Genomic DNA, 23,816 nt, shown 5'->3' on the forward strand with positions numbered 1-23,816 from the left:
TCGAATGAAAATGCGGAAGATACAGTGTGTTGTTAAAAATTGCTTCACTGCCTAGTTGTAACGAATTCGCATAGGCGGAGAGTTGTCCGATCTTTTCCGTACTCGTATCATTCATTTTTACTTTTATCACTGAACAGTGAATGAAAAAAAAATCTACTACCTTGTTAACAAACCCGTGGAAAATGTCAAAAAAGTGAGGTTATTTTTTGTATGTAATGATCTAAAATCATCAAAAAGAAGAATGTTGTCGAAAGTTTAGGATGAACAATATTTTACAGTGCTGCTAGAACGTAAGGTTCACGATTCAACATTCAGAAAACGTCAAAAACATATTCAACATTTTTACAATTTTCAATTTTTCAAAAAATATAGCCAATCAAATACTTTAAATCTATTTTAGAACTATCAAACTTTCAATGTAAAGTAAAGTGCTTTAAAAAATAGAAAAATAAGAGGTGTGGTTAAACGGAAACTCGTTGCTGGTGATTTGTTTACTTTCGTGATTGAGGCTTAAGTTCGTAGGGATTTGAACCCACTTACCTTGCAACTAACTTAATTGCTAAATTATTTACTATTTAGAGAGCTTATAGTAGCAATTGGTGATTGAAACGGTTTTTGTCGAAAGTTGGTTATAATTTTAATTGAAATAGCTATAAAAACCCGAACCAAGAATGACGGAATTTTAAAACACACTGTCAGGTCAGGATTTTTTAGTTTAATTACAAACACTGGAAAATCGAAAGTTAACAATTTTACAATCAAACGTTTATGCCAAATCGAATGATTTTTCTATGGCCAGAAAAGCGGATCCAGAGGAATAACTCTAATTTTCGTTAGCTCGTGACATACTTATCCAGCTTTCCACGAGCGGTAATGGCGGACAGTGCACGCAGCCCATTTTGACGTTTTATGTAGGTCGGGTTATTATCAACCGCAGTACCGGAGTGAAAAACATAAAATTTTTGCAACGTAGCATAGCAACTTCAAAAAACACCTTTTAAATAACAAAACGCCCATTGTTTGTTGAAGTTGCCAGGTTACGTTACGACGTTGTTATGTTTTCTACTCCGGTACTGCGATTGAAAATTCTCTGACCTACAGAGAACGTCAAAACGAGCTGCGTGCACTGTCCGCCACTACCGCTCGTGGAAAGCTGGATACCTCAGAGCAATTGATTAATTGTGAAAAAGCGAAATCCAATCTGTTCTTCTACAAAAAATTAATTTTCATTGATGTGTGACATCATCTCCCAAGCTCGGTAGAGCTTGTTAGCGTTAATAAGATCTTAAATCTTAAAGTATCTGTATAATAAACAGAAGGTCACGTTCCGATAGCGGAATGTAGCTCCAAAGCTTTGATTTGCTCTTGTGACATCATCCTGTTAAGAACAGTTTTCGCAAACAATTAACTAATCGAAAAAAGCAAACGGACTATGGTCTATTATTGGGTAAGGCAGGGTAATTTCGACCCATTCTTAACTTTTATAGTTACGCTTATCTGTACAAACAATTTATCGCCAAGTAACAAATCCGCATGCTTTCAATAGTCGGATTGTTACAGGTGTTGATAATTTTCTTCCAAAAATAGTATTAAAAAACTAATGATAATTACAGGGTCTGAAAGTTGAACTGTTAGTTCAGCATTTATTATTAGGTTGCACACGAAACTGCATTGACGACCTCTCGTTGCTTTATTTACAGGGTGTCACCGTGAAAATGATACACTTTTTTTATACCACAAAATTGAAACAGATGGATATTTCTTCTCTGGATCTTTTTGCCTTTCTCCTAGAAAAGTGTAGCAATCACTGAAAAACCCAAAGGTATACAAGTGCTCAAAAGGGCCGAATGTCGTAAATCACTCGACTCAGTTCGACGAGCTGAGCATTCTCTGTATGTGTGTGCGTGTGTGTGTGTGTGTGTGTAACGCTCTCCCAATCTCACTCGATTTTCTCAGAGATGGCTGGACCGATTTCCATGAAATTAATTGCAAATGGTTGAATTTTATTGTAATTGGATTTTAAGCTTAGAGGTTATGTATCAAAATGTAAAAATCACGAAACATCATTATCTCAGAAACTACACAACCGATTTAAACAAAATTGGTTTTAAATAAAAGGGGTACCTAGAAAACCCTTAACTTTTGAATTTCATAAAGGTTGAACATGTGATTCACAAGTTATTTAAAGAAACGTGTTCTAGAGCCTGTTTAATCTCACTCATTTTTCTCAGAGATGGCTGAACCGATTTCCACAAAATTAGTGTCATATTAAAGGCCTAGCTGCCTCTTAACACCCTATTAAATTTCACTGTAATCGGATTGTAACTTTGTCTGTAATGTATCAAAATGTGACAATCACGAAACTTCATTACACGACCGATTTGAACAATATTGGTATCAAATGAACGGGCCAAGTAAAGGTTATTTAATGAATTTTATAATGATCAGACACGTGGTTAAAGAGTTGTGTAAAGCAACATGTTCCGATAACTTTTCAAATTCACTCGTTTTCCCAAAGATGGCTGGACTAAATCCAACAATCTTAGTGTCAAATGTAAAGTTTGGCTTCCCTATAGGATCCCATTTCATTTGATGTATTAAATTATAAAAACAACGAAAGTCTATTATCTCAAAGATTACACGACTTTTTTGAACTTAATTAGTGTCATACGAACGGGTCTCTCAAATGTACAAGTAACAAATTTCATACTATTCAAAATTTTACTATTTAAAACTGTAGCTGCTTTGATCAAAATATTTGGAATCAACAAAATTTAAATTTGGTATTGTGTTATTCCCTGCATTGCTCGTGATTGAAAAGAATGATATATTTGATATAGAAGAAAAATCCTACTATAAATAAACGAATTTAAAATGATATCTGATCGAATGAAATATTATCGAGTCCGACCTAACTATGAGTACAGTGACGTTTCGATAGTACCACGATCAAAAAAAAAATTCGCGTCATTTTTATATTTAAAACATATTTATTTCATGTTATTTGCATGTGCTAATGTATGTTCGCATGTGTTTGAATGTTATGTTTTAAATGTTAAGTATAATTTCACTGTTGGCTACAAAAAATTTGTTATTTAGGATGAAAAATAAATCCAACAAATACTATCTGTATTTTTTTTCTGAAAATTGAAGTGTTCGTGTGAGTCTGTTTTAGCAAATAATAAGTTTGTATGAGAAAAGCTGGGTCTCACCGCTAGGTGGATTAATTTGGGTGTCATTTTACAGTAGCAAAGTTACTAGTTAGTAACGTATCCATTGTGTTTGGGCATTGAGTGTCATTCTGATTCCTGCATTTGGTCGTTTCGGCTGTTTCTCAGTAACCTTAAGTTTCCGTCTTGGATTTAAAAACGGTGTCTGGAGGAGTCGAATCTTGGCTGCATCATTCAGTTCACTTTAGGCTGTATTCCGGTAAGGCTGGTTTAAATATCTGTTCCATTTGTAATTCAATTTTTGACGTTGAATATTCGTTAAATTTCTAACCCATTTCCGGCGGGTGATGCCATATGGCATCTTCTGACAATAAACTTCAATTTAAGTTTACCAATTATACTTAAATATTTGCAGGATGAAGCTATTCATTATGGTTAGAGAACAGATTGATCTTTAATATACAATGCAGTTTTTGTCGGCCCACGCGCCTGTAGGAATCTGTCACTACGAAAAAGTACGAATGGGTGCACTTATTAGATAGAACCTTGAAACGAAGAGAGAGGGGGGTTGAGTTGAGAGAAGAAGAGCGTTAGGGAGTAGGGAAAAAAACAGCGGAATAAACCTGAGTAATTAAGTAAGTAAACGGAGTTTATTTCATTTTAAACAGTGACCAGACCTCGCTGGTACAGCGCCGTACGTTGGACAGCCCTGCTGTAAGAAGTTTTGAAAAGTTTTATGAGACCATTCCACGTTGCTCATGCATCCTACCAGACCTGTTTTATTTAGTTGCAATTGTTTGCCGTAATTGCCAAATGCTTCTGTTATTGAATCTTCATTTTCAATATACCTAGATCAAAAATGTTCTACTGGATTAGGGCTTAAAAATTGCGCCGTTCATTCCAAAACATTGATTTGATTCCGTAAACTATTGCGATACCAGCTTTGATGTATGTTTTGGTTGTCATTCTCGCTGAAATAGACCAAATGAAATGAGCCTGCATAAGAAATTATGCAATCCAGTGAAATTTCAATGTGATATCATCAGACCTAAATAACTTTATCTTATCTGGTCAAACCAATCTTTTTGAACATAAATTGTTTATGGAATGAAATCTCGTACCGTTTCTCGATGTTTTTTACCGCTTGGCAAGGCTTCTGGAGTGCTATTCTACCCTTACGCCTTCTTCACACTATAGCGGATATCATGTGATATCACATATCTTGTTATCAGTATCCATACATCTAGTTTTCACGAGAAATTTGGTGTATGACTTTTGATATCAAGTAGTGTAGTGTGAACGGGTTATTACGGAACTAGATGAACATGATGTCGCACATGGACAAAAAACTCACTTTCAATTTGTTCTGTTTTTTAGGAGCTGATAGACTTCGTTTTTATCTCGCCTCTCGTACGATAGCTCGTACGACTGTCAATTCTTCAATAGACGTCCTGATCGCTTCGCAGTCATGAACTTTATGAACTTTTTGGCTCATTAAAAGCAAAGTGAATAAATACTAAGTTACTGATAATTAAATACAAAATTAATGAAAATACTACGCAAGGGAATGGAAGTGTCAAAAAGCGGTTTTCGTTATCTTTACTGGAAATCCGTTTCATTTATCATTCTGTACTTCTACAGTAGCAAAAATTTAAAAGTGCTTGAAGATTTGTGTTGATGTTTTCGAAATGAAAATAAAAATAGGATATCGAACGTGTTCGGCTGCAGTTTTCTTCGCCAGATTGTTTTCATAAAACTGCGCAGAAAACCTCTCGAAGCAAACCATTGCCGAAGCCGTTTGATACGCTAGTATTAGTCAGGCAGATCGCTGGCAATAGAAAATTATTAAAAGTTTTGTATGACATTCTAAGCACTATTTCCACCGTCACTGAAATTTGTAAGTTTTTACTTGCTCAGTTTGGCTTGATATAGAGGAAAAATAAATTTCATCTTGCACACTTCAAAATTAATGTTAATATGCAAAAACCCTTGTATTCTCTGTCACTCTGAATAAAAATAACTTTGAATATAAAAGGCATAAAAATTTATTTACAACATTCAGCTCTCTTTATGCGCAGTGAACAGGCTATATCTAGAAAAACATTTCAAAAGGTCCTATCTGCTTTTACCGATTTTTTGATCGATCACTTTCATTCAATTACCACATCTTAATAAACACCTTTTCCGGCACGTTATTTGCACAAGTTGATAGCGGAGGGATCACTCTAGCCTTCTGAACGAAAACCACATTTGGGAGAGTTACTGAAGCTGAGCCATTACCAAAATGAAATTACGCTTCGGAAAAACGATGAAAGCAGATAGGACCTTTTGAAATGTTTGTCGAGATATAATCTTTATTATTTTCAGTGTGGCTACCTAAACTGAGCTACTTGTTGTTTGTGCTATTAGTCTCTAGAGTGCGCTATCGTCATCATTTCACAGCTGCCAAGCTCTACACTTACGTTTTCATTTATGCCTCTCAATCACAAAGTAGCTTCAGCCACGATTTGAAAGCTATTTCACGCATAAGAAAGGAATTTTTGTGAACCAATTAGATCGTCATAATGAACTTTTCAACAAATAACATAGCATTTATCAGCGGCTAGCCATGTAACATTCTGCGCGTACGACACAATATGATACCCTTATTTTATCTACCTTGTACGGAGCGAATCTTGCTTTTTTTCTATTTTGTTATGCACTGCTTTCGCTTGCGCTCGCGCACCAGCCGCATAGTGGGCTATCAAAAACAGGTTTCTCGCGTTTCTTCTTTCGCCTTGTTGTTGCTGAATGTTTTGACTTCTCTTTCACCCCTACGCTGCTTTGGCAACAAAATCTGACAAGTGTGTGGTGTTTCATTTGACGTTTCGTTTTGTTATTTGTTTGCCTACGCGGATAGAAAGAGGTTTTCTTCTTGCTTGTGGTTTTGTTTCCACCGTTCATGCCGCGGTTGGCCTCTGCTGTCCACGAACCCGTCGTTCGTAGTGTCAGGTACGATAATTTCTGCAGGGAAAAATTCTTACCGTTGACGTTCGCGTGAGGTCGAATGGTGACAGTTGATTTCTGTGCGGATTCCAAGTGCGGGATTGCATCGTAAGATTCATTCGCATCAAAGGGTCGGTGTATTATTTAATCAAAAACTCATTCCGCGACGGTCGATTCTTTCTGTTGAGAACAGTAGAAGAGCGTGAGCAAGAAGAAGCAATATTAGAAAAAAAACAGCAACTCAGGGCCTTCGACAGGTCGCGGTCGTTGTAGCTCAGTTTCGGCTCAGTGTTCTGCGGTGTGGTGAGAATACCTTTGCAGAGGCAAGTATTATTGCAAGGCTTTGAGTGTGTTTGGTTTATAATATGGCGAGATCGATCGAAGAGGAGGTAAGTTTTTGAACAATTCCTAACTGATTCGGTATTTTATTAATCCTTTCCGTAAGCGAAACGGTTCCTGTGGAAGGTACCGTCCGCGGTAATTTTCCATGGTCCCGCCCTATAATCCCCACCCAACAATGTTGCTTACGATGACAGTTCCGAACCAGTCAGGCTGCCAGATAGGGATGGCATTATCGAGTGTGGATTAAATGCAAAAAAATCTGCTACTAAAGTTCTACTTGGTCTAGAGCTGGTTTATCAGTAATATTTACTTCAACAAATCGGTGACTAAGAAAACGTGCATGTAAATTCTTCTCCACTTAGCACCAATTTAAGCGATACGTCGAGATAAGTTCTCATCTACCAACAATAACAAACAACAGCAAACGTTTCATAATCGAGTCCGAGGAAACGCCCCGTTCAGGGCTCGGTTGAACCTCCGAGCCTAGGAGCATAGTAGAAGAAAGCTTCAATTTTATGCGCCTTCAAGTTGGCATCGGGACCCTCACAAGCATTGCACATGCAAATGTTCAAATTTATCCCTGCTATCGATTTATCGATCAGCAACATTGTTAAGCAAGCAGTTGCGTCTCAACACAGCCAAGTTGTGTGCCAAAAATTTGGCTGATTTACCTACCAAATGTGTGTTTTATATATTTTGATCCCGCCGCCGATGATTAGCCAACGGAGCCGTCGTTCAGGAAAGATTCATTAGTCGCTCGGAACAGGCATTAATAAGCGGAGACGACGGTGCAAACTTTCAAAAACTAATTAGTTTTAATGATCTACGATCCGTCGTACGATACGAGGTCGTAGGCAGCAAAAGTTTCGCAATTTAGGGAGGGAAGAGAGAGAGAGAGAGAGAGAGAGAGAGAGAGAGAAAAGAATGCAGGTAGCGCTTGCTTGCCCCACTAATGCTGCCTATGCTTCGATCGGGTTTGTTTACGTTTTTTCGGTCGTTATGGTAAAATTCCTTCGCAAAGAGAAGCAATCAAAGGGTATGTGTTAGAGGTTGGTCGAAAGATGGGAAGAGAGAGATCCTGCTGTGATCACTTGCGCAGAGGAGTTAACACTTTTTGCGTTGCATGGTTGTATTATAAAGTTCCGAGACTGAATACTGCGAATAATAAACAAATTTATTTTAGCATTGTTCGTGAATAGAGAGGCAAAATATTTTTGAAAAATATGTATCAAATGAAACCAAACGCAAAAGGAATGAGAAACAGTTTATTTACGTAAGGGGCCATCCACATACCACGTGGACAGATTTTTAACGATTTTGACCCCTCCCCCTCCCCCTCCGTGAACAACTGTCCATATAAATTCTAAAAAAAATTTATGGACCGTGGACATTTGCCAACCCCCCACAAGCTGTCCACATGGTATGTGGATGGCCCCTAACAAAATTTGAAGGTTATTTAGAAAAATCGAAGTAAGTAATTATTAATTGCCAAAAGTGAAAATAAAACTAACAGTAATAGGTTGAATTACATTAACGAAAAACTGACAAAATTCCATCTAAAATAGGAACAAAGTGAACAAAATATTTAAAGATGTTGAGCAACTTAATGGAAAGCTTAATCATTCGAAAATTTGCTGGAATAAATGTAAAAATGTAAAATATAAACAATAAATAACATGAAATTGACAACCGAAAATGATATAATGTATCGAAACTGATATATAATGGATACAAAAATATCAGAAAATAGAAAAGTGCAAAAACTAATATAACAACGTCAGTAAAATATAAATGTAATAATAATGTAAAATAAAAGTAACAAATAAATAATTTGTGGTTTCGAATTTTGCAATAACGGTAAAACCTAGAATTCCAAAAAGAAAAAAAAACCTTATTATTTTCATTTTATCTTTAGTGTTCACCAGCATAATTTCGAAAGAGTAAATTCCTAAAAATGCAAATTCATAGATGAGTAAGAGCCGGCGAATGCTTGAGAGATTTTTTGTCCATTTACTGAGATTTATTCAGAATCTTTGTTTACATGTTAGCATTGTTGGATGATGCTTTTTTCATTTTTAACTCAACGAAATATACGTATAAAATAAGGTCGCTTTTTACGCGGATTCCGGAATTTACGCGGTAATTTTTTGCGCGGATTTCGGTTTCTCTTCACTCGGATTGCAGAATTAACGCGGTTTTTTTACGTGGATTTCGGGATTTACGCGTTGTTTTACGCGGTTTATTTTTACGCGGCACGTATCTCCGCGTAAAAAGCGACTTGAGTGTATTAGCATGGGCAAATATAATGCCACGCCGTATGCTCCATGCGTGGGGGAAAAACTTCCAAAAACGCTCAAAGTGAACGGGCTGACTGCAAGCCGTCAAACCGAAAAAAAAAATTCATTTTCACCAAACTGAAAGACCCCATTACACCAGGACAACAGACAAATGTCATATACAGTAGAGTCTATTTTTCGCGGGTTAGTTTTCTGCATTACTCAAAAATGGTACAAAACATCGACCTCATTCTAATCACGTTTTTCGTTTATATCCGCTTGAAAATCCGTTTTTTGGTGTAAATACTGAAAAATTAAAATATTGCATTTTGGTCTCTAGATTGACAACTATCATATTCAAAAGGGGTTGAAACATTTTGGGATGGTCTTCTTCGTTATATTTTTAAGAGTAACGTAAGCACGTTATATTTCGTTGATTGCAGACTGATGACTAACAGCTTCTCTCCGATTACTTGAGGTACAATGTTTGGGAGCAACATTTGAACCAATCTAAGCTGAAGTAGGCCTGATAGTCATTATCGTTGGCCACACCCATCTTTACCGTATATTAGAAAGGATGTTGATGATGAGGTACTCAGAGCTGCGATTAATCCAAGCTGCATGTTGACTATGATGAGAAAGAAAATATCATCGCCTTCGTTTTTTCTCCATTGAGAGCATGCAATCGACCAGCAAGCGTGGAGGTCCTATAAGTGATTCAATATCTCGTCTCTTTTGTTCTCATTTTCGGGCTTAAATTGTCAACCGCCGTGTGTTAACAGAGTTCACTCGGAAATATCACTGCAGTGCAGCTCGAGGTGATATTTTAAATATAAAAATCGTTTAGGCAGCGTGATATTTTCAGTGCCATGAAGTGTGTAGATTCCTGGAATTTATAAATTTCATCTGTTCTACTGTGTCAGCCTAGTTGCGCAAGCGTTTGTCCTGCCATTGGTAAATTAATTGAGAGTGGATTAACTTGGATAGTCGATTTTAATTTAATACTTGTTCAACTAGATTTAGTCCATTGGATTGAAGTCACGACATAATCATTGTTACAATGCGTGCGACCACTTGTTGCGTCGAAAAAGGTCACCTTCTGGAGTGGAAGGATATTCTTCTTCTTCTTCTTCTTAGGGTGGGTTGTCTAGCTGGTCGCCGTAAGCGAATTACTTCTACACTAGGCCCAGGTTATAATGTCAAAACCTCCAGGAGCAATTCAGTCTGACGAACTGATCACTGGCAACCAATAGAGCACATGTGAGCGAATTTACTCTGGACTGAAGGTCCACATACCACGTGGACAGCTTTGAGGGGAGGGGGGGGGGTCTGACTAATGTGCACGGTCCATACAATTTTTTTTAGAATTTATATTTATAGTTGTCCACGGAGGGGAAGGGGGGGGGTTAAAATCGTTAAAAATCTGTCCACGTGGTATGTGGATGGCCCCTTATGTGTTGTAAATGGAGAACGTACCTGTTGTCACGGGTTCATATCACCTTGACCAGAGTTGACTATACCTTTGTTGTTCCAAGGCCTCATTGCATCGATACTAATGCCGGTGGTCTTACTTGTGTCACTGGTCGTTGCGTCTGTTGCTCTCTTTCATGCCGTCCTCCCATTCTATCCTCGGTCGCTCCTTTCGACATGTCCCATGCAAGTCCGTCCGCGTTACTGCTTTGCTTGCCATGGTTTTTCTGGTCGTTCTCGTTGATCTATAGAGATTTTGTCTCGCAACCGAAAAAAAAAAACAAAAAAAAGGGAGTGGTTAACGACATAGCCGAAAAGTACTGTCACATACATCCACATTCAGACCGCCAACATATACCACCACCCAATCACCCAATGAAATTCATTCTACCAAAAACGTAGAACTGATAGCCAATTTATCCACTCCACTGAGTCAGTGCCAACACCTGGAATAGTGAAACGATAGTGTGACTCACGACGTAATCTAAAGAGATAAAAAAAAACGCTGCGCAACTATCCATTTTAGGGTGCCAACTGCGCAATAATGGTTCGGATCAAAGCGAAATAGAATCGTTCTGACAGCAGTTCTAGCGAATTTTCATTCCACTGGGTCAGTGCAAATCTACCCAAGAACAAAGAAACGGCATCACGATTTAGGACGCAAGCAAGAAAGAGATGCTCGATAATTGCCTATGAACCAAGCACGAATGGCGGTGGATCGAAACTGACAAATCTACGGCGCGCTCCGGGCAGCACGCCGGGTCAATACTGGGTCAAAATCAAGCGAAAGTGGGTGAGCTGGGTCGAATAACGAAATTGCCATTAGATCGCAACTGGGATTGACACTGGGAACAAATAAATTCGCGCAGTTAAAATAGCTGAATGAGCAAAAAAAAACATAAAGCATACGGGTGAAAACACATACATATACATACACACATGTATATATAGAAAAATAAAAATAATAAGAGTAATATTAGTAGTAGTTGTCAAAGAAGTGGGAAGGGTTAGTAATGCTACATTATATCTATGAGTGCAATGGATGGACGTTAGTCACGAGGTTTTGTTAGTGGTTTAAGGGTTAGTATAAACTTCGAATAAGCCCTACAGACCCCGCTAGTATTTAGTTTTGTTAAGTCATGCGAAACTAAGACCGGCGGTGTGATAAGTCAAGCGTAATAAAAAAAAAATCGAATGCAATTATTGTGTTGATTATTATTATAATGTTATTTATATTATTACACTGTGCTACAAATGAAAAAAAAAACAAGAACTTCTGAAGTGACCTAGTGTATGTTAAGTTATTTGAGTTTATATCTAATTTTATAGACTTTCACGCAATTTTTCAATTTAATTTTAAATTTGCCGTCTCTTTTTTGTGAGAAACATACCACAAATACACTATAATTTCAAAAGTATATTCAATTCCGAATCAATTGAAAGCAGTTTCGTGGAAATCGGTTGATATTTGGCTAAGTTATATATTTTAAAAAGAAAACCAAAATTTTTGGCTTCTATCGCACATTTATTTCACGGTGCTACAAATGATGAAAAAATGCCTAGAACTTTTGATGTGATTTAGTGTGGGTTGTAGCTTTAGTCAAATGTTACTTGCGCATTTACTTGAAGTCTTTCAAATACCCCGAAAATTATAAGTTATGTTCAAAACCCTGTTTTTTACCTTAGCTCGCCTTTTTATGTTTAATACGGTTATTTTTCAACCGATTTTTTTTATTTTGGCTGTTTTGGAAAGGCGAAAAATAGAGCATTTGAAACATGTATGTCTAAAAAGTTTACCTATATGTGATGAATAGTTTTAAAATGATGATATTTATGATATGATATTTTCAAATTTTTCCATATTAATTCGCAATTTTTCACACATTTTTGTAATGTTGGAGCTTCAATTGCTGTAAAATTTGGAATGTTCTTTTTAGTACCAAACGAAAACAATAGGTGTTGTTAATGAAAATATGTTATAATTATGCTGAGATGAAATCTGATGATTTGATGAAATCTGAGTATATGGTGGAAAACATCAAGTCATATCTCAGCCAAATTATAACAGATTTTCATAAACAACACTTACTGTTTTCGTTTGGCACTAAATGTACTTTTCAAATTCTACAGCAATTAAAGCTCGTTCACTACAAAAATGTGTAAAAAATTGCGAATAAATTTGGAAAAATTCAAAAATAACATAAATTATATAAATTATATAGAAAAAAAATCATCTTATTTTATTGAATATAAATCATCTTATTTTATTAAAAACTTATTTTCAAAGAGCACATTGAGAGTATACAAGCCAAGTGCATCAAATATACGAGATGTTTATATCCTCTAATAAACAGGGATTCTAAACTATGTTTAAAGAACAAACTTTTGATTTACAAACAAATTTTTAGACCAGCAATGCTTTATGCTGTACCGATCTGGTCAAGTTGCTGTTCAACAAGGAAGAAAACGCTCCAAAGGATCCAGAATAAAATTCTGAAAATGATTTTGAAGCGTCCTCCTTGGTTTGGTACACTCGAATTACATAGACTTACTGGTGTTGAACCATTAGAAGCTATGTCAAATAAAATTATTAACAATTTTCGACAAAAATCGTTGCAACCCTCAATTGCTACGATAAGCTCTCTTTATAGCCAATAAGTTAGCAATTAAGTTAGTTGTAAGTTTACTTCCCCTTTTCTGACAAGTAGGTTTAAATCCATACGAATGATAAGTCCTAATTGCGAAAGCAAACAAATCCTAACAATTAAAATTACAAATTTCTAACAGTGTTGAGAAGTCACCATTTGTGATTGGACACACATACTCATTATTCACTAATATTTATCATAAATACTTAAGCTACTAACAAATCCCCCCTTAAAAAAAAAAAGAAAAACCGTCTCTCCGCACACCGCTCCCTTATAAAGCGCTACGAACAGTTTAAAGCTTCAAATACTGAGCGGGACGTGAGAGATGACGATTTAAAAAAGCCCGCGTTAATGAAGCATGCAATAGAAGAAAATCATAGTTTTGACATAGCCAATACCAAAATACTAACTTCAGACGACAGGACTCATGCACTCCAAGTATTAGAGATGTGCCACATCGCATGTGAGAGATCCGCAGTAAACTATAGAACGGACACGAATAATTTAAGCACTGCTTACTCCGGCATGCTACGGTCTTTCACACGCTGAACAGATGACTACCACAGTCTCTGGCACACTCTGCCTCTGTATTGCAACACTTTCTCCCGTTTTGACGCAACACGCAAAAGTTGGATGGTGCGAAACCAGTACAAAATTGTGCGTTTTTAGCGCAATTGTTGATGTAATTCGGAACCAGTACAATGATTGCGTGTTGGGCATAACGCAATTAATGCTCTAGCGTTTCTCCAATGTATTTGGCAGCTTCAAACTACTACACCTAAACAGTTTCAACTGGTATCAAGCAGCATTGCAAAGCGAGCGAGAAGCAAAACCATTCTCCTCCTTTCTGCTTGAGGACGAGACATATGCTACGCTTTTCAATTCTTTTGCAAACACGCTTTCGAGATACTTTTTCTTCATGCATTCCTCTGAATAGAAAGAGAAGCGAAAGAGCAACCTGCAATTTATATGTGACGTGTCTTCTTGTCGCACATACATGGAAATTCTACGAGCGAGAGAGGAATTTCTCTCGTCGCTTGAGAAAAAAGCGCGTGCAGTCACTAATACACTCGACGTGAGAAATAAAGTGTCGGTATATGATACATATTCTGATTTCATTCTATGTCAATGTATTCGCAGTACAACTGTTGCGTTATGGGTTTCACACATTTATTGTGCGATTTCTGTGCAACATTTGTGCGAATCGGGAAGACACAATGATTGTACAAGACTTCAACTTTTGCGTGAACATTTCTCCGACGGCTTTAATCGTGTGTGATGTGTGTTGGAAGATACTGTGTAAGTTTTGAGGCTCATACGTTGATTCAAATTTAAAAAAACATAAACTAACAACTTGCTATTTGTTTCAGTATATATTTGTGAGTTCAGTATATAATGATATAATATCGTTATGAACATGATCGATATAGATTACTAATTTTCATATCCACTGGGGTCAATGACTCAATTTAAATAAAAAAAGCGCTTGGTTCGGTCTGATCGCACGCCGACCATATATCATTATCATACATATTAACCCTCTAGTGCCCAATACCGCCTTTTGGCGGGTTTAAGTTAAACCTCTAAAAAGCTTCAATAAATACTTAAAAAGTGTTTCATAGTGATTTCACCGAAGCCCGCCTTGAAATTAATTTAGGCACTAGAGGGTTAATAGACAAAACATCATTGATTATCTGTTGGTTATTCTCATAATATCATGCTGTCAAAATGAACTTGATATTTCTGCTGGTTCAATCTCAGTACAGCCACCCCCGAATGAGCGCAAAAGAAAGCAAGAAAAAAATGAGAGTGAGAACTGACGCTAGAAAAATCATTGAAACATCGCAAACTCATTTGTATTAAACTATTGAACCATGCATTGTAGATGACGGATTCTGGTGTTGCATAATTCTGGCGTCGTATCAGTAGTATTATATTGACTTTCCGCAGCTCTAGCGGTACTTAAGGTTCAAACACAATGGATACGTTGTGGCTGCGTTTGCGGCAATTTGACAGTTAGCCCAAACATTTTCTGTCAACAATAGTTCGGGATCAGGACGAAAGATAGTTATTGCGGAACCAACAACAAATCAGGAGTTTATTGAGGTAATACAATCGCTGAACAAGGTCACTCATCTTGTAGAAAAAGATGTTACGGAGGTTGAGAACCAAGCTCATTGGAACTGAGTGGCAGAGGCGAAACACATAATTTCTTCGTTTAATGTTGATATTTCTCATGAATACTTGTTCGCTTTGTTTTTGTAACGCAATAAATAACGGAAAAATATGACAATCCAGCAACCCGCCTCGAAAATTTGACGTCTGGTTATCAACTCTAGTTTGATAAGCAGTTTTGACATTCAGCTGCTTTCTTTTTGGGCCATGACCCAACCAGCAAAGTCCCAACTAAAATGCTGCTCAAGTATTAAAAACCCAACCAGCGAAATTTGACTGTATACCCTTCTGAGGATGTCAGCAAAAATTTATTTCAATTAAAAATAGCAGCGACAAACCGATTAGTTATTTGGCAAAATTGAGCGAAATTTTCCACCATGCCAGTCCGGTGGTTCGCAGATTTCATTGTCATTGTTATCTAACGTATATCAAGGGATATTACTTGTTCACGTTGTTATCTGCAGTTTATTTGATGCAAATTAAGTGGTCTTAGTAGCGTTCAAGGGCCATCGGTTTGCAGCGTTGCTATCCTTAAGCTTACCTATTACGAATCTCCACGACTCGAATCGACTGCATAACCCTAGCAGCAGAGTGAGATAGTGGTAGTAGCGTCGTCCACAAACCACACGTTTGACGCTGCGACACTAGTTCTTCGAAACCGGTCCGAAGCTTGGCAACACTTCTGGTTTGAACCGGCGCGAACGGCTCGGTTTCGTTTCAGTGTGGGGCTTTTATCTATCGACTGAACTCTGGGTGTCGATGTTGTGATAATCAATTGCTTCGTGTTTGGTATGGCGCAGTCCGAATCGCACCGCCCCAGTCAGTGGCCGCTCGCCGATAACCACCGAAAACTGGGTCGATCGGCTTTCAAGGTCTGTCTGCGTGTTCAAAAGTTGTGACTTGTCGTTCATCAGTCCACGTTGAAAATTGGGCCTAATTTCTACGATGTCTACGACTATTTCTACGACTTGATTACATTGTCACGATCTAAGGTACTGTGACGCGCATGCAGCTAACCGCTACGGGATGGCGTCACCAGTTCAAATCGCTTGAAGCTATCACCGGATCGTGACCCAATACCGGATAGAGGCGATAAATTTCCTACCCAGTCCGGAAGCCGGCTGGTTCGCGACTGGGCACAAGGAGAGAGCGGTTTGTTTACATTTTTGCCGTCTCGAGTGGAGAGCTGAAAAGAAAAAATACAAACAAAAAACACCACAGTCAGCTGAATCGATCGATCCCCGAGAAATATCCGGATTTTTCCAGATCTTCTGGGGTTTCCTTTGCGCAATTTTGCGACCTCGCCTGCGAGCTCGTTGCTTCGTGGGGTTTGAGGTTTTGTTTTGGTTCCGAACCAAAAGCTACCGGTGCTAAGCGGTTTTGAAAGCGGCTGCGCGTGGTGAGCTGCATCTCACAACGATGTTGCATTTTGTCGAAGATTCGTTTCGAATCCAGGAGGGACTATCTGGTAAATGTTATTTCGCAAAAATAGAAGGAAAAAAAGCGTAAGTCTCACCTCGACTTGGGCCGCGCAAACCAATAATCAGGAGATTCTCCTTGTGCGCTGAGTGGTGAAACCATCCGAATCATCAGCTCTGAATCGGTGCTGTCTATGTGTTTGTGTGTGAGTGTGTACGTGAATTATTGACATGGAACAGGTTTCGCGAGTAAGCCATCATGCAAAGCGGCGAGAACGTGGACCCGGCTTCGTGTTGCTTGTTCGGAAAATATGCGATAGCAAAATCGGCGTAAACATCGCATGGTTATCGCAAACACTGTTTTGACGTTTCGCGATCAGTGTATTACGATAAATGTGTTATTGAGCAAAGAGCTAATAAGAGTTTGTTGTTGTTTTTTTTTTTTGAGGAATTTATATCAATTGGTTTGACTGGTTGATGATTGTTGTGGTTCTGGCAAAACAATGAGAGGAAATTTTCCACACACTGCAAAAGTGTCGCTTGCGTCACTGTTGTCTCCCGCGTACCTTATATCGCAGAAACGATGTATTTTTCGTTGCCACCTCCACGGCTTACCGTCAGCAGGACGCTAGCTTCTTATTTGCGTGGGGAAGTTTTTTTTGCGCTATTTAATTTCACGAGTATAAGAGTGTTAGAAAAAAAAAACCGGTAGAACGAATTCCCTCCGTAACACGTACTTGTCACATATCTCGCGACATTCCGTCCGGTGGTAAGCAGTGGTAGCCACGGTTGGATTGGAAGTTTCTGCACTGCCGCCTGCCATCCATCAAGTTATGCGCAATTTCCATAACCGATAAACGCTGATTTGGCTTGGGTCAAACTAATAATTTTTGTTTGTCCGGCCACAAATCGCGGGATGGCTTGTGCCGTTTTTACTTCATACGCTAGCGCAAACAGAGGATAGCCTGTTTTTGGTTATTGATCGGCGCATCGGGGACTTTTCAGTCAGGTAGAGTGGCACGTGTGGCTATTCAGGGATTTTCCCTGTGCGGCGAAGTTGCGATGACGAAAGTAACCAGTTTGCGTCGCGTTTAGCAACCGGTTTCCACTGGACAGTATCGCTAATTACCAGCAATGGGAATCTGGGGAGCATGAATTATTGCTGTGATTAACTGTTCAATATAGTCGGGGTTTATTTTTTACTCCGGAACAAAGAGCGGTCATCTTGGATAGCCAAAAACTATGACTATTTGACCCTTATATAACATTACTAAGTAAATCTGTGTATAGTGTTTTTGACCTTGAGTTTACTGCAAAACCATCCGCTTAATAGAAGCGAAGTTTCAATTTCAGAATTATCCAGAATATACAAAATACAAAAGGCCAGAAAAAACCAAAATAGAAAATGATCCCAAATTAAGCTCAAAATGGTCACGAAAGCCTTTTAAAGGCCCGAAAATGCCAAAACAGAAAATGACCTAAGTCAAGCTCAGAATGTCCAAAAACGTCTTCTAAAGGCCTTAAAAGGTCGAAATAGAAAATGATCCTAAATTAAGCTCAGAATGGCCAAAAACGCCTTTTAAAGGTCAGAAAATGCCAAAACAAAAAATGACCTAAATTAAGCTCAGAATGTCCAAAAACGTCTTCTAAAGGCCTTAAAAGGCCAAAATAGAAAATGATCCCAAATTAAGCTCAGAATGTCCAAAAACGCCTTATAAAGACCTAAGAAGGCCGAAATAGAAAATGATCCCAAATTAAGCTCAAAATGGCCAGAAACGCCTTTTAAAGGCCAGAAATTGCCAAAATAGAAAATGACCCAAATTAAGCTCAGAATGTCAAAAAACGCCTTCTAAAGGCCGAAATACAAAATGATCCCAAATTGAGCTCAAAATGGCCAAAAATGCCTTTCAAAGGCCAGAAAAATCCAAAATAGAATATGACCCAAATTAAGCTCAGAATGGCTAAAAACGCCTTTTATAGGCCAGAAAAGGCCGAAATACAAAATGATCCCAAATTAAGCTCAGAATGGCCAAAAACGACTTTTAAAGGCCAAAATAAGCCAAAATAGAAAATAACCCAAATTAGGCTTAGAATGGCCAAAAACGCCTTTTAAAGGCCAGAAAAAGCCAAAAAAGAAATTACCTAAGTTGAGCTCAGAATAGTCAAAAACGCCTTCTAAAGGCCTTGAAAGGCCGAAATAAAAAATGATCCCAAATTAAGCTCAGAATAGCCAAAAACGTCTTCTAAAGGCCTTAAAAGCACAAAATAGAATATGATCCCAAATTAAGCTCAGAATGTCAAAAAACGCCTTCTAAAGGCCGAAATACAAAATGATCCCAAATTGAGCTCAAAATGGTCAAAAATGCCTTTCAAAGGCCAGAAAAATCCAAAATAGAATATGACCCAAATTAAGCGCAGAATGGCTAAAAACGCCTTTTATAGGCCAGAAAAAGCCAAAATTGAAAATGATCCCAAATTAAGCTCAAAATAGCCGAAAATGCTTTTTAAAGTCCAGAAAAGGCCAAAATATAAAATGATCCCAAATAAAGCCCAGAATGGCCAAAAACGCCTCTTAAAGGCCAGAAAAAGCTCAAATAGAAAATGACCCAAATTAAGCTCAGAATGGCTAAAAACGCTTTTTATAGGCCAGAAAAGGCCAAAATACAAAATGATTCCAAAGTAAGCTCAGAATGGCCAAAAACGACTTTTAAAGGCCAAAATAAGCCAAAATAGAAAATAACCAAAATTAGGCCAAAAACGCCTTTTAAAGGCCAGAAAAAGCCAAAAAAGAAAATGGCCTAAGTTAAGCTCAGAATGGCCAAAAACGCCTTTTAAAGGCCAGCAAAGGCCGAAATACAAAATGGTCCCAAATTGAGCTCAAAATGGCCAAAAATACCTTTCAAAGGCCAGAAAAATCCAAAAAAGTATATGACCCAAATTAAGCTCAGATTGGCTAAAAACGCCTTTTATAGGCCAGAAAAAGCCAAAATTGAAAATGATCCCAAATTAAGCTCAAAATACCCGAAAATGCCTTTTAAAGGCCAGAAAAGGCCAAAATATAAAATGATCCCAAATAAAGCTCAAAATGGCCAAAAACGCCTTTTAAAGGCCAGAGAAAGCCATAATAGAAAATTACCCAAACTAAGCTCAGAATGGTCACAAACGCCTTCTAAAGGCCGAAATAGAAAACGATCCCAGATTAAGCTCAAAATGGCCAAAAACGCCTTTTAAAGGCCAGAAAAAGCAAAAATAGAAAATGACCAAAATTAAGTTCAGAATGGCTAAAAACGCCTTTTATAGGCCAGAAAAAGCCAAAATTGAAAATGATCCCAAATTAAGCTCAAAATAGCCGAAAATGCCTTTTAAAGTCCAGAAAAGGCCAAAATATAAAATGATCCCAAATGAAGCTCAGAATGGCCAAAAGCGCCTTTTAAAGGCCAAAAATGCCAAAATAGAAAATGCTCCCAAACTAAGCTCAGAATGGCCAAAAACGACTTTTGAAGGCCAAAATAAGCCAAAATCCAAAATAACCCAAATTAGGCTTAGAATGGCCAAAAACGCCTCCTCAATAAAGGCCAGAAAAAGCCAAAATAGAAAATGACCCAAATTAAGCTCAGAATGGCTAAAAACGCTTTTTATATGCCAGAAAAGGCCGAAATACAAAATGATTCCAAATTAAGCTCAGTATGGCCAAAAACGACTTTTAAAGACCAAAATAAGCCAAAATAGAAAATAACCCAAATTAGGCTTAGAATGGCCGAAAACGCCTTTTAAAGGCCAGAAAAAGCCAAAAAAGAAAATGGCCTAAGTTAAGCTCAGAATGGCCAAAAACGCCTTTTAAAGGCCAGAAATTGCCAAAATAGAAAATAACTCAAATTAAGCTCAGAATGTCAAAAAAACGCCTTCTAAAGGCCGAAATACAAAATGATCCCAAATTGAGCTCATAATGGCCAAAAATACCTTTCAAAGGCCAGAAAAATCCAGAATAGTATATGACCCAAATTAAGCTCAGATTGGCTAAAAACGCTCTTTATAGGCCAGAAAAAGCCAAAATTGAAAATGATCCCAAATTAAGCTCAAAATAGCCGAAAATGCCTTTTAAAGGCCAGAAAAGGCCAAAATATAGAATGATCCCAAATAATGCTCAAAATGGCCAAAAACGCCTTCTAAAGGCCAGAGAAAGCCATAATAGAAAATAACCCAAACTAAGCTCAGAATGGCCACAAACGCCTTCTAAAGGCCTCAAAAGGCCGAAATAAAAAACGATCCCAGATTAAGCTCAGAATGGCTAAAAACGCCTTTTATAGGCCAGAAAAGGCCGAAATACAAAATGATTCCAAATTAAGCTCAGAATGGCCAAAAACGACTTTTAAAGGCCAAAATAGGCCAAAATAGAAAATGACCCAAATTAGGCTTAGAATGGCCAAAAACGCCTTTTAAAGGCCAAAAATGCCAAAATAGAAAATGCTCCCAAATTAAGCACAGAATGGCCAAAAACGACTTTTGAAGGCCAAAATAAGCCAAAAAAGAAAATGGCCTAAGTTAAGCTCAGAATGGCCAAAAACGCCTAAAGGCCAGAAATTGCCAAAATAGAAAATGACTCAAATTAAGCTCAGAATGTCAAAAAACGCCTTTCAAAGGCCGAAATACAAAATGATCCCAAATTGAGCTCAAAATGACCAAAAATACCTTTCAAAGGCCAGAAAAATCCAAAATAGTATATGACCCAAATTAAGCTCAGATTGGCTAAAAACGCCTTTTATAGGCCAGAAAAAGCCAAAATTGAAAATGATCCCAAATTAAGCTCAAAATAGCCGAAAATGCCTTTTAAATGCCAGAAAAGGCCAAAATATAGAATGATCCCAAATAAAGCTCAAAATGGCCAAAAACGCCTTTTAAAGGCCAGAGAAAGCCATAATAGAAAATAACCCAAACTAAGCTCAGAATGGCCACAAACGCCTTCTAAAGGCCTCAAAAGGCCGAAATAGAAAACGATCTCAGATTAAGCTCAAAAGGGCCAAAAACGCCTTTTAAAGGCCAGAAAAAGCAACAATAGAAAATGACCAAAATTAAGCTAAGAATGGCTAAAAACGCCTTTTATAGGCCAGAAAAAGCCAAAATTGAAAATGATCCCAAATTAAGCTCAAAATAGCCGAAAATGCCTTTTAAAGTCCAGAAAAGGCCAAAATATAAAATGATCCCAAATAAAGCTCAGAATGGCCAAAAACGCCTTTTAAAGGCCAAAAATGCCAAAATAGAAAATGCTCCCAAATTAAGCTCAGAATGGCCAACAACGACTTTTGAAGGCCAAAATAAGCCAAAATCCAAAATAACCCAAATTAGGCTTAGAATGGCCAAAAACGCCTCTTAAAGGCCAGAAAAAGCCAAAATAGAAAATGACCCAAATTAACCTCAGAATGGCTAAAACGCTTTTTATAGGCCAGAAAAGGCCGAAATACAAAATGATTCCAAATTAAGCTCAGAATGGCCAAAAACGACTTTTAAAGGCCAAAACAAGCCAAAATAGAAAATAACCCAAATTAGGCTTAGAATGGCCAAAAACGCCTTTTAAAGGCCAGAAAAAGCCAAAAAAGAAAATGGCCTAAGTTAAGCTCAGAATGGCCAAAAACGCCTTCTAAAGGCCGAAATACAAAATGGTCCCAAATTGAGCTCAAAATGGCCAAAAATGCCTTTTAAAGGCCAGAAAAATCCAAAATAGATTATGACCCAGATTAAGCTCAGAATGGCTAAAAACGCCTTCTATAGGCCAGAAAAAGCCAAAATTGAAAATGATCCCAAATTAAGCTCAAATTAGCCGGAAATGCCTTTTAAAGGTTAGAAAAGGCCAAAATATAAAATGATCCCAAATAAAGCACAGAATGACCAAAAACGCCTTTTAAAGGCCAGAGAAAGCCATAATAGAAAATAACCCAAACTAAGCTCAGAATGGCCACAAACGCCTTCTAAAGGCCTCAAAAGGTCGGAATAGAAAACGATCCCAAATTGAGCTCAGAATGGCCAAAAACGCCTGTTAAAGCCAGAAATTGCCAAAATAGAAAATGACCCAAATTAAGCTCAAATTAGCCGAAAATGCGAAGGCCTGAAAAGGCCAAACTAGAAAACGATCCCAAATAAAGCTCAGAATGGCCAAAAACGCCTTTTGAAGGCCAGAAAATGCCAAAACAGAAAATAACCTAAATTGAGCTCAAAATGTCCAAAAACATCTTCTGAAGGCCAAAATAGAAAATGATCCCAAATTAAGGTCAGAATGGCCAACAACGTCTTCTAAAGGCCGAAATGGAAAATGATCCCAAAATAAGTTAAAAATGGCCAAAAACGACTTTTGAAGGCCTAAAAAGCCCGAAATAGAAAATGATCCCAAATTAAACTCAAAATGGCCAAAAACGCCTTTTAAAGGCCAGAAAAAAGCCAAAATAGAAAATGACCCGAATTAAGCTCAGAATGTCCAAAAACGCCTTCTGGAGGCCTAAAAAGGCCGGAATAGAGAACGATCCCAAATTGAGCTCAGAATGGCCAAAAACGCCTTTTAAAGACCAGAAAAAGCCAAAATAGAAAATGATCTCAAATCAAGCTCAGAATGGCCAAAAACGCCTTCTAAAGGCCTTAAAGGGCCGAAATAGAAAATGATCCCAAATTAAGCTCAAAATGGTCAAAAATCTTTTCTAAAGGTCAGAAAAGGCCGAAACATAAAATGATCCCAAATTATTTTGGCTCAGAATGGCGCTAAAAAAAGTTATGATTGCTAGTTTTTCGGCTAATTTTGTTATCTCAAACCACATGACAAATGTGACGTACAAATGAATATACGTTTGTTGTTCAAAGTGTATACAGTCATCAACCCCAAAACGTAACTGAGAAAGTGACGTTTTGGCTACTGTATGATAATTAACGTTGCAGTGTTCCAGTCTGTCCATCTTTCACGCAAGGTGATTCAATTGTAATGCAATCGCATTCACTATTGTGACGCTTTCACCGCAATTTAAACATTTCTTGAAACTTAACTCGAACAGTTCATTTATGGTTTCACTAATATCAAATCTAATAGTTTTATTTTTGGTAATGTAAGCTGGAATCACCCACTTCCTATTTTAATTATCATTGTCTTGTGTGTAAACGAATCAGAATGACCAAAATTAGGCGTGCTGCTGCATTTAGCAATCCATTGGTAACACAGTAACTCGATTGGATCCATCATACGTGAATGATCCTAGCAGCTTAGCGACTGTAACCACCTAGGAAAAATGAAACAAAACGTGTCTATCACATCGAAAATAATAATAATCTTGCTGATGAACTTCAGCAGAGCGCGGG

The 23,816-nt window shown here is 37.7% G+C and overlaps 1 protein-coding gene across 5 annotated transcripts in view; it reads left to right on the top strand.

Annotated features, from left to right (window-relative positions):
• The first annotated feature begins 6,145 nt into the window (after window positions 1-6,145).
• The window catches only part of LOC129727768 (sodium/potassium-transporting ATPase subunit alpha), a 182,397-nt gene continuing 164,726 nt past the window's right edge, over window positions 6,146-23,816 (top strand). For 3 of the 5 annotated variants that reach the window (XM_055685945.1, XM_055685926.1, XM_055685936.1), the window contains exon 1: window positions 6,146-6,544. In XM_055685945.1, coding sequence (XP_055541920.1) covers window positions 6,521-6,544 — 24 coding nt within the window. In that variant the 5' untranslated portion in view covers window positions 6,146-6,520. The remainder of the gene's footprint in view (window positions 6,545-23,816) is intronic. The other 2 variants (XM_055685989.1, XM_055685915.1) reach the window with 1 other exon arrangement.

Source organism: Wyeomyia smithii, chromosome 1 (genome assembly GCF_029784165.1).
Source record: "Wyeomyia smithii strain HCP4-BCI-WySm-NY-G18 chromosome 1, ASM2978416v1, whole genome shotgun sequence".
In the NCBI taxonomy this organism is placed as follows: Eukaryota; Metazoa; Arthropoda; class Insecta; order Diptera; family Culicidae; genus Wyeomyia; species Wyeomyia smithii.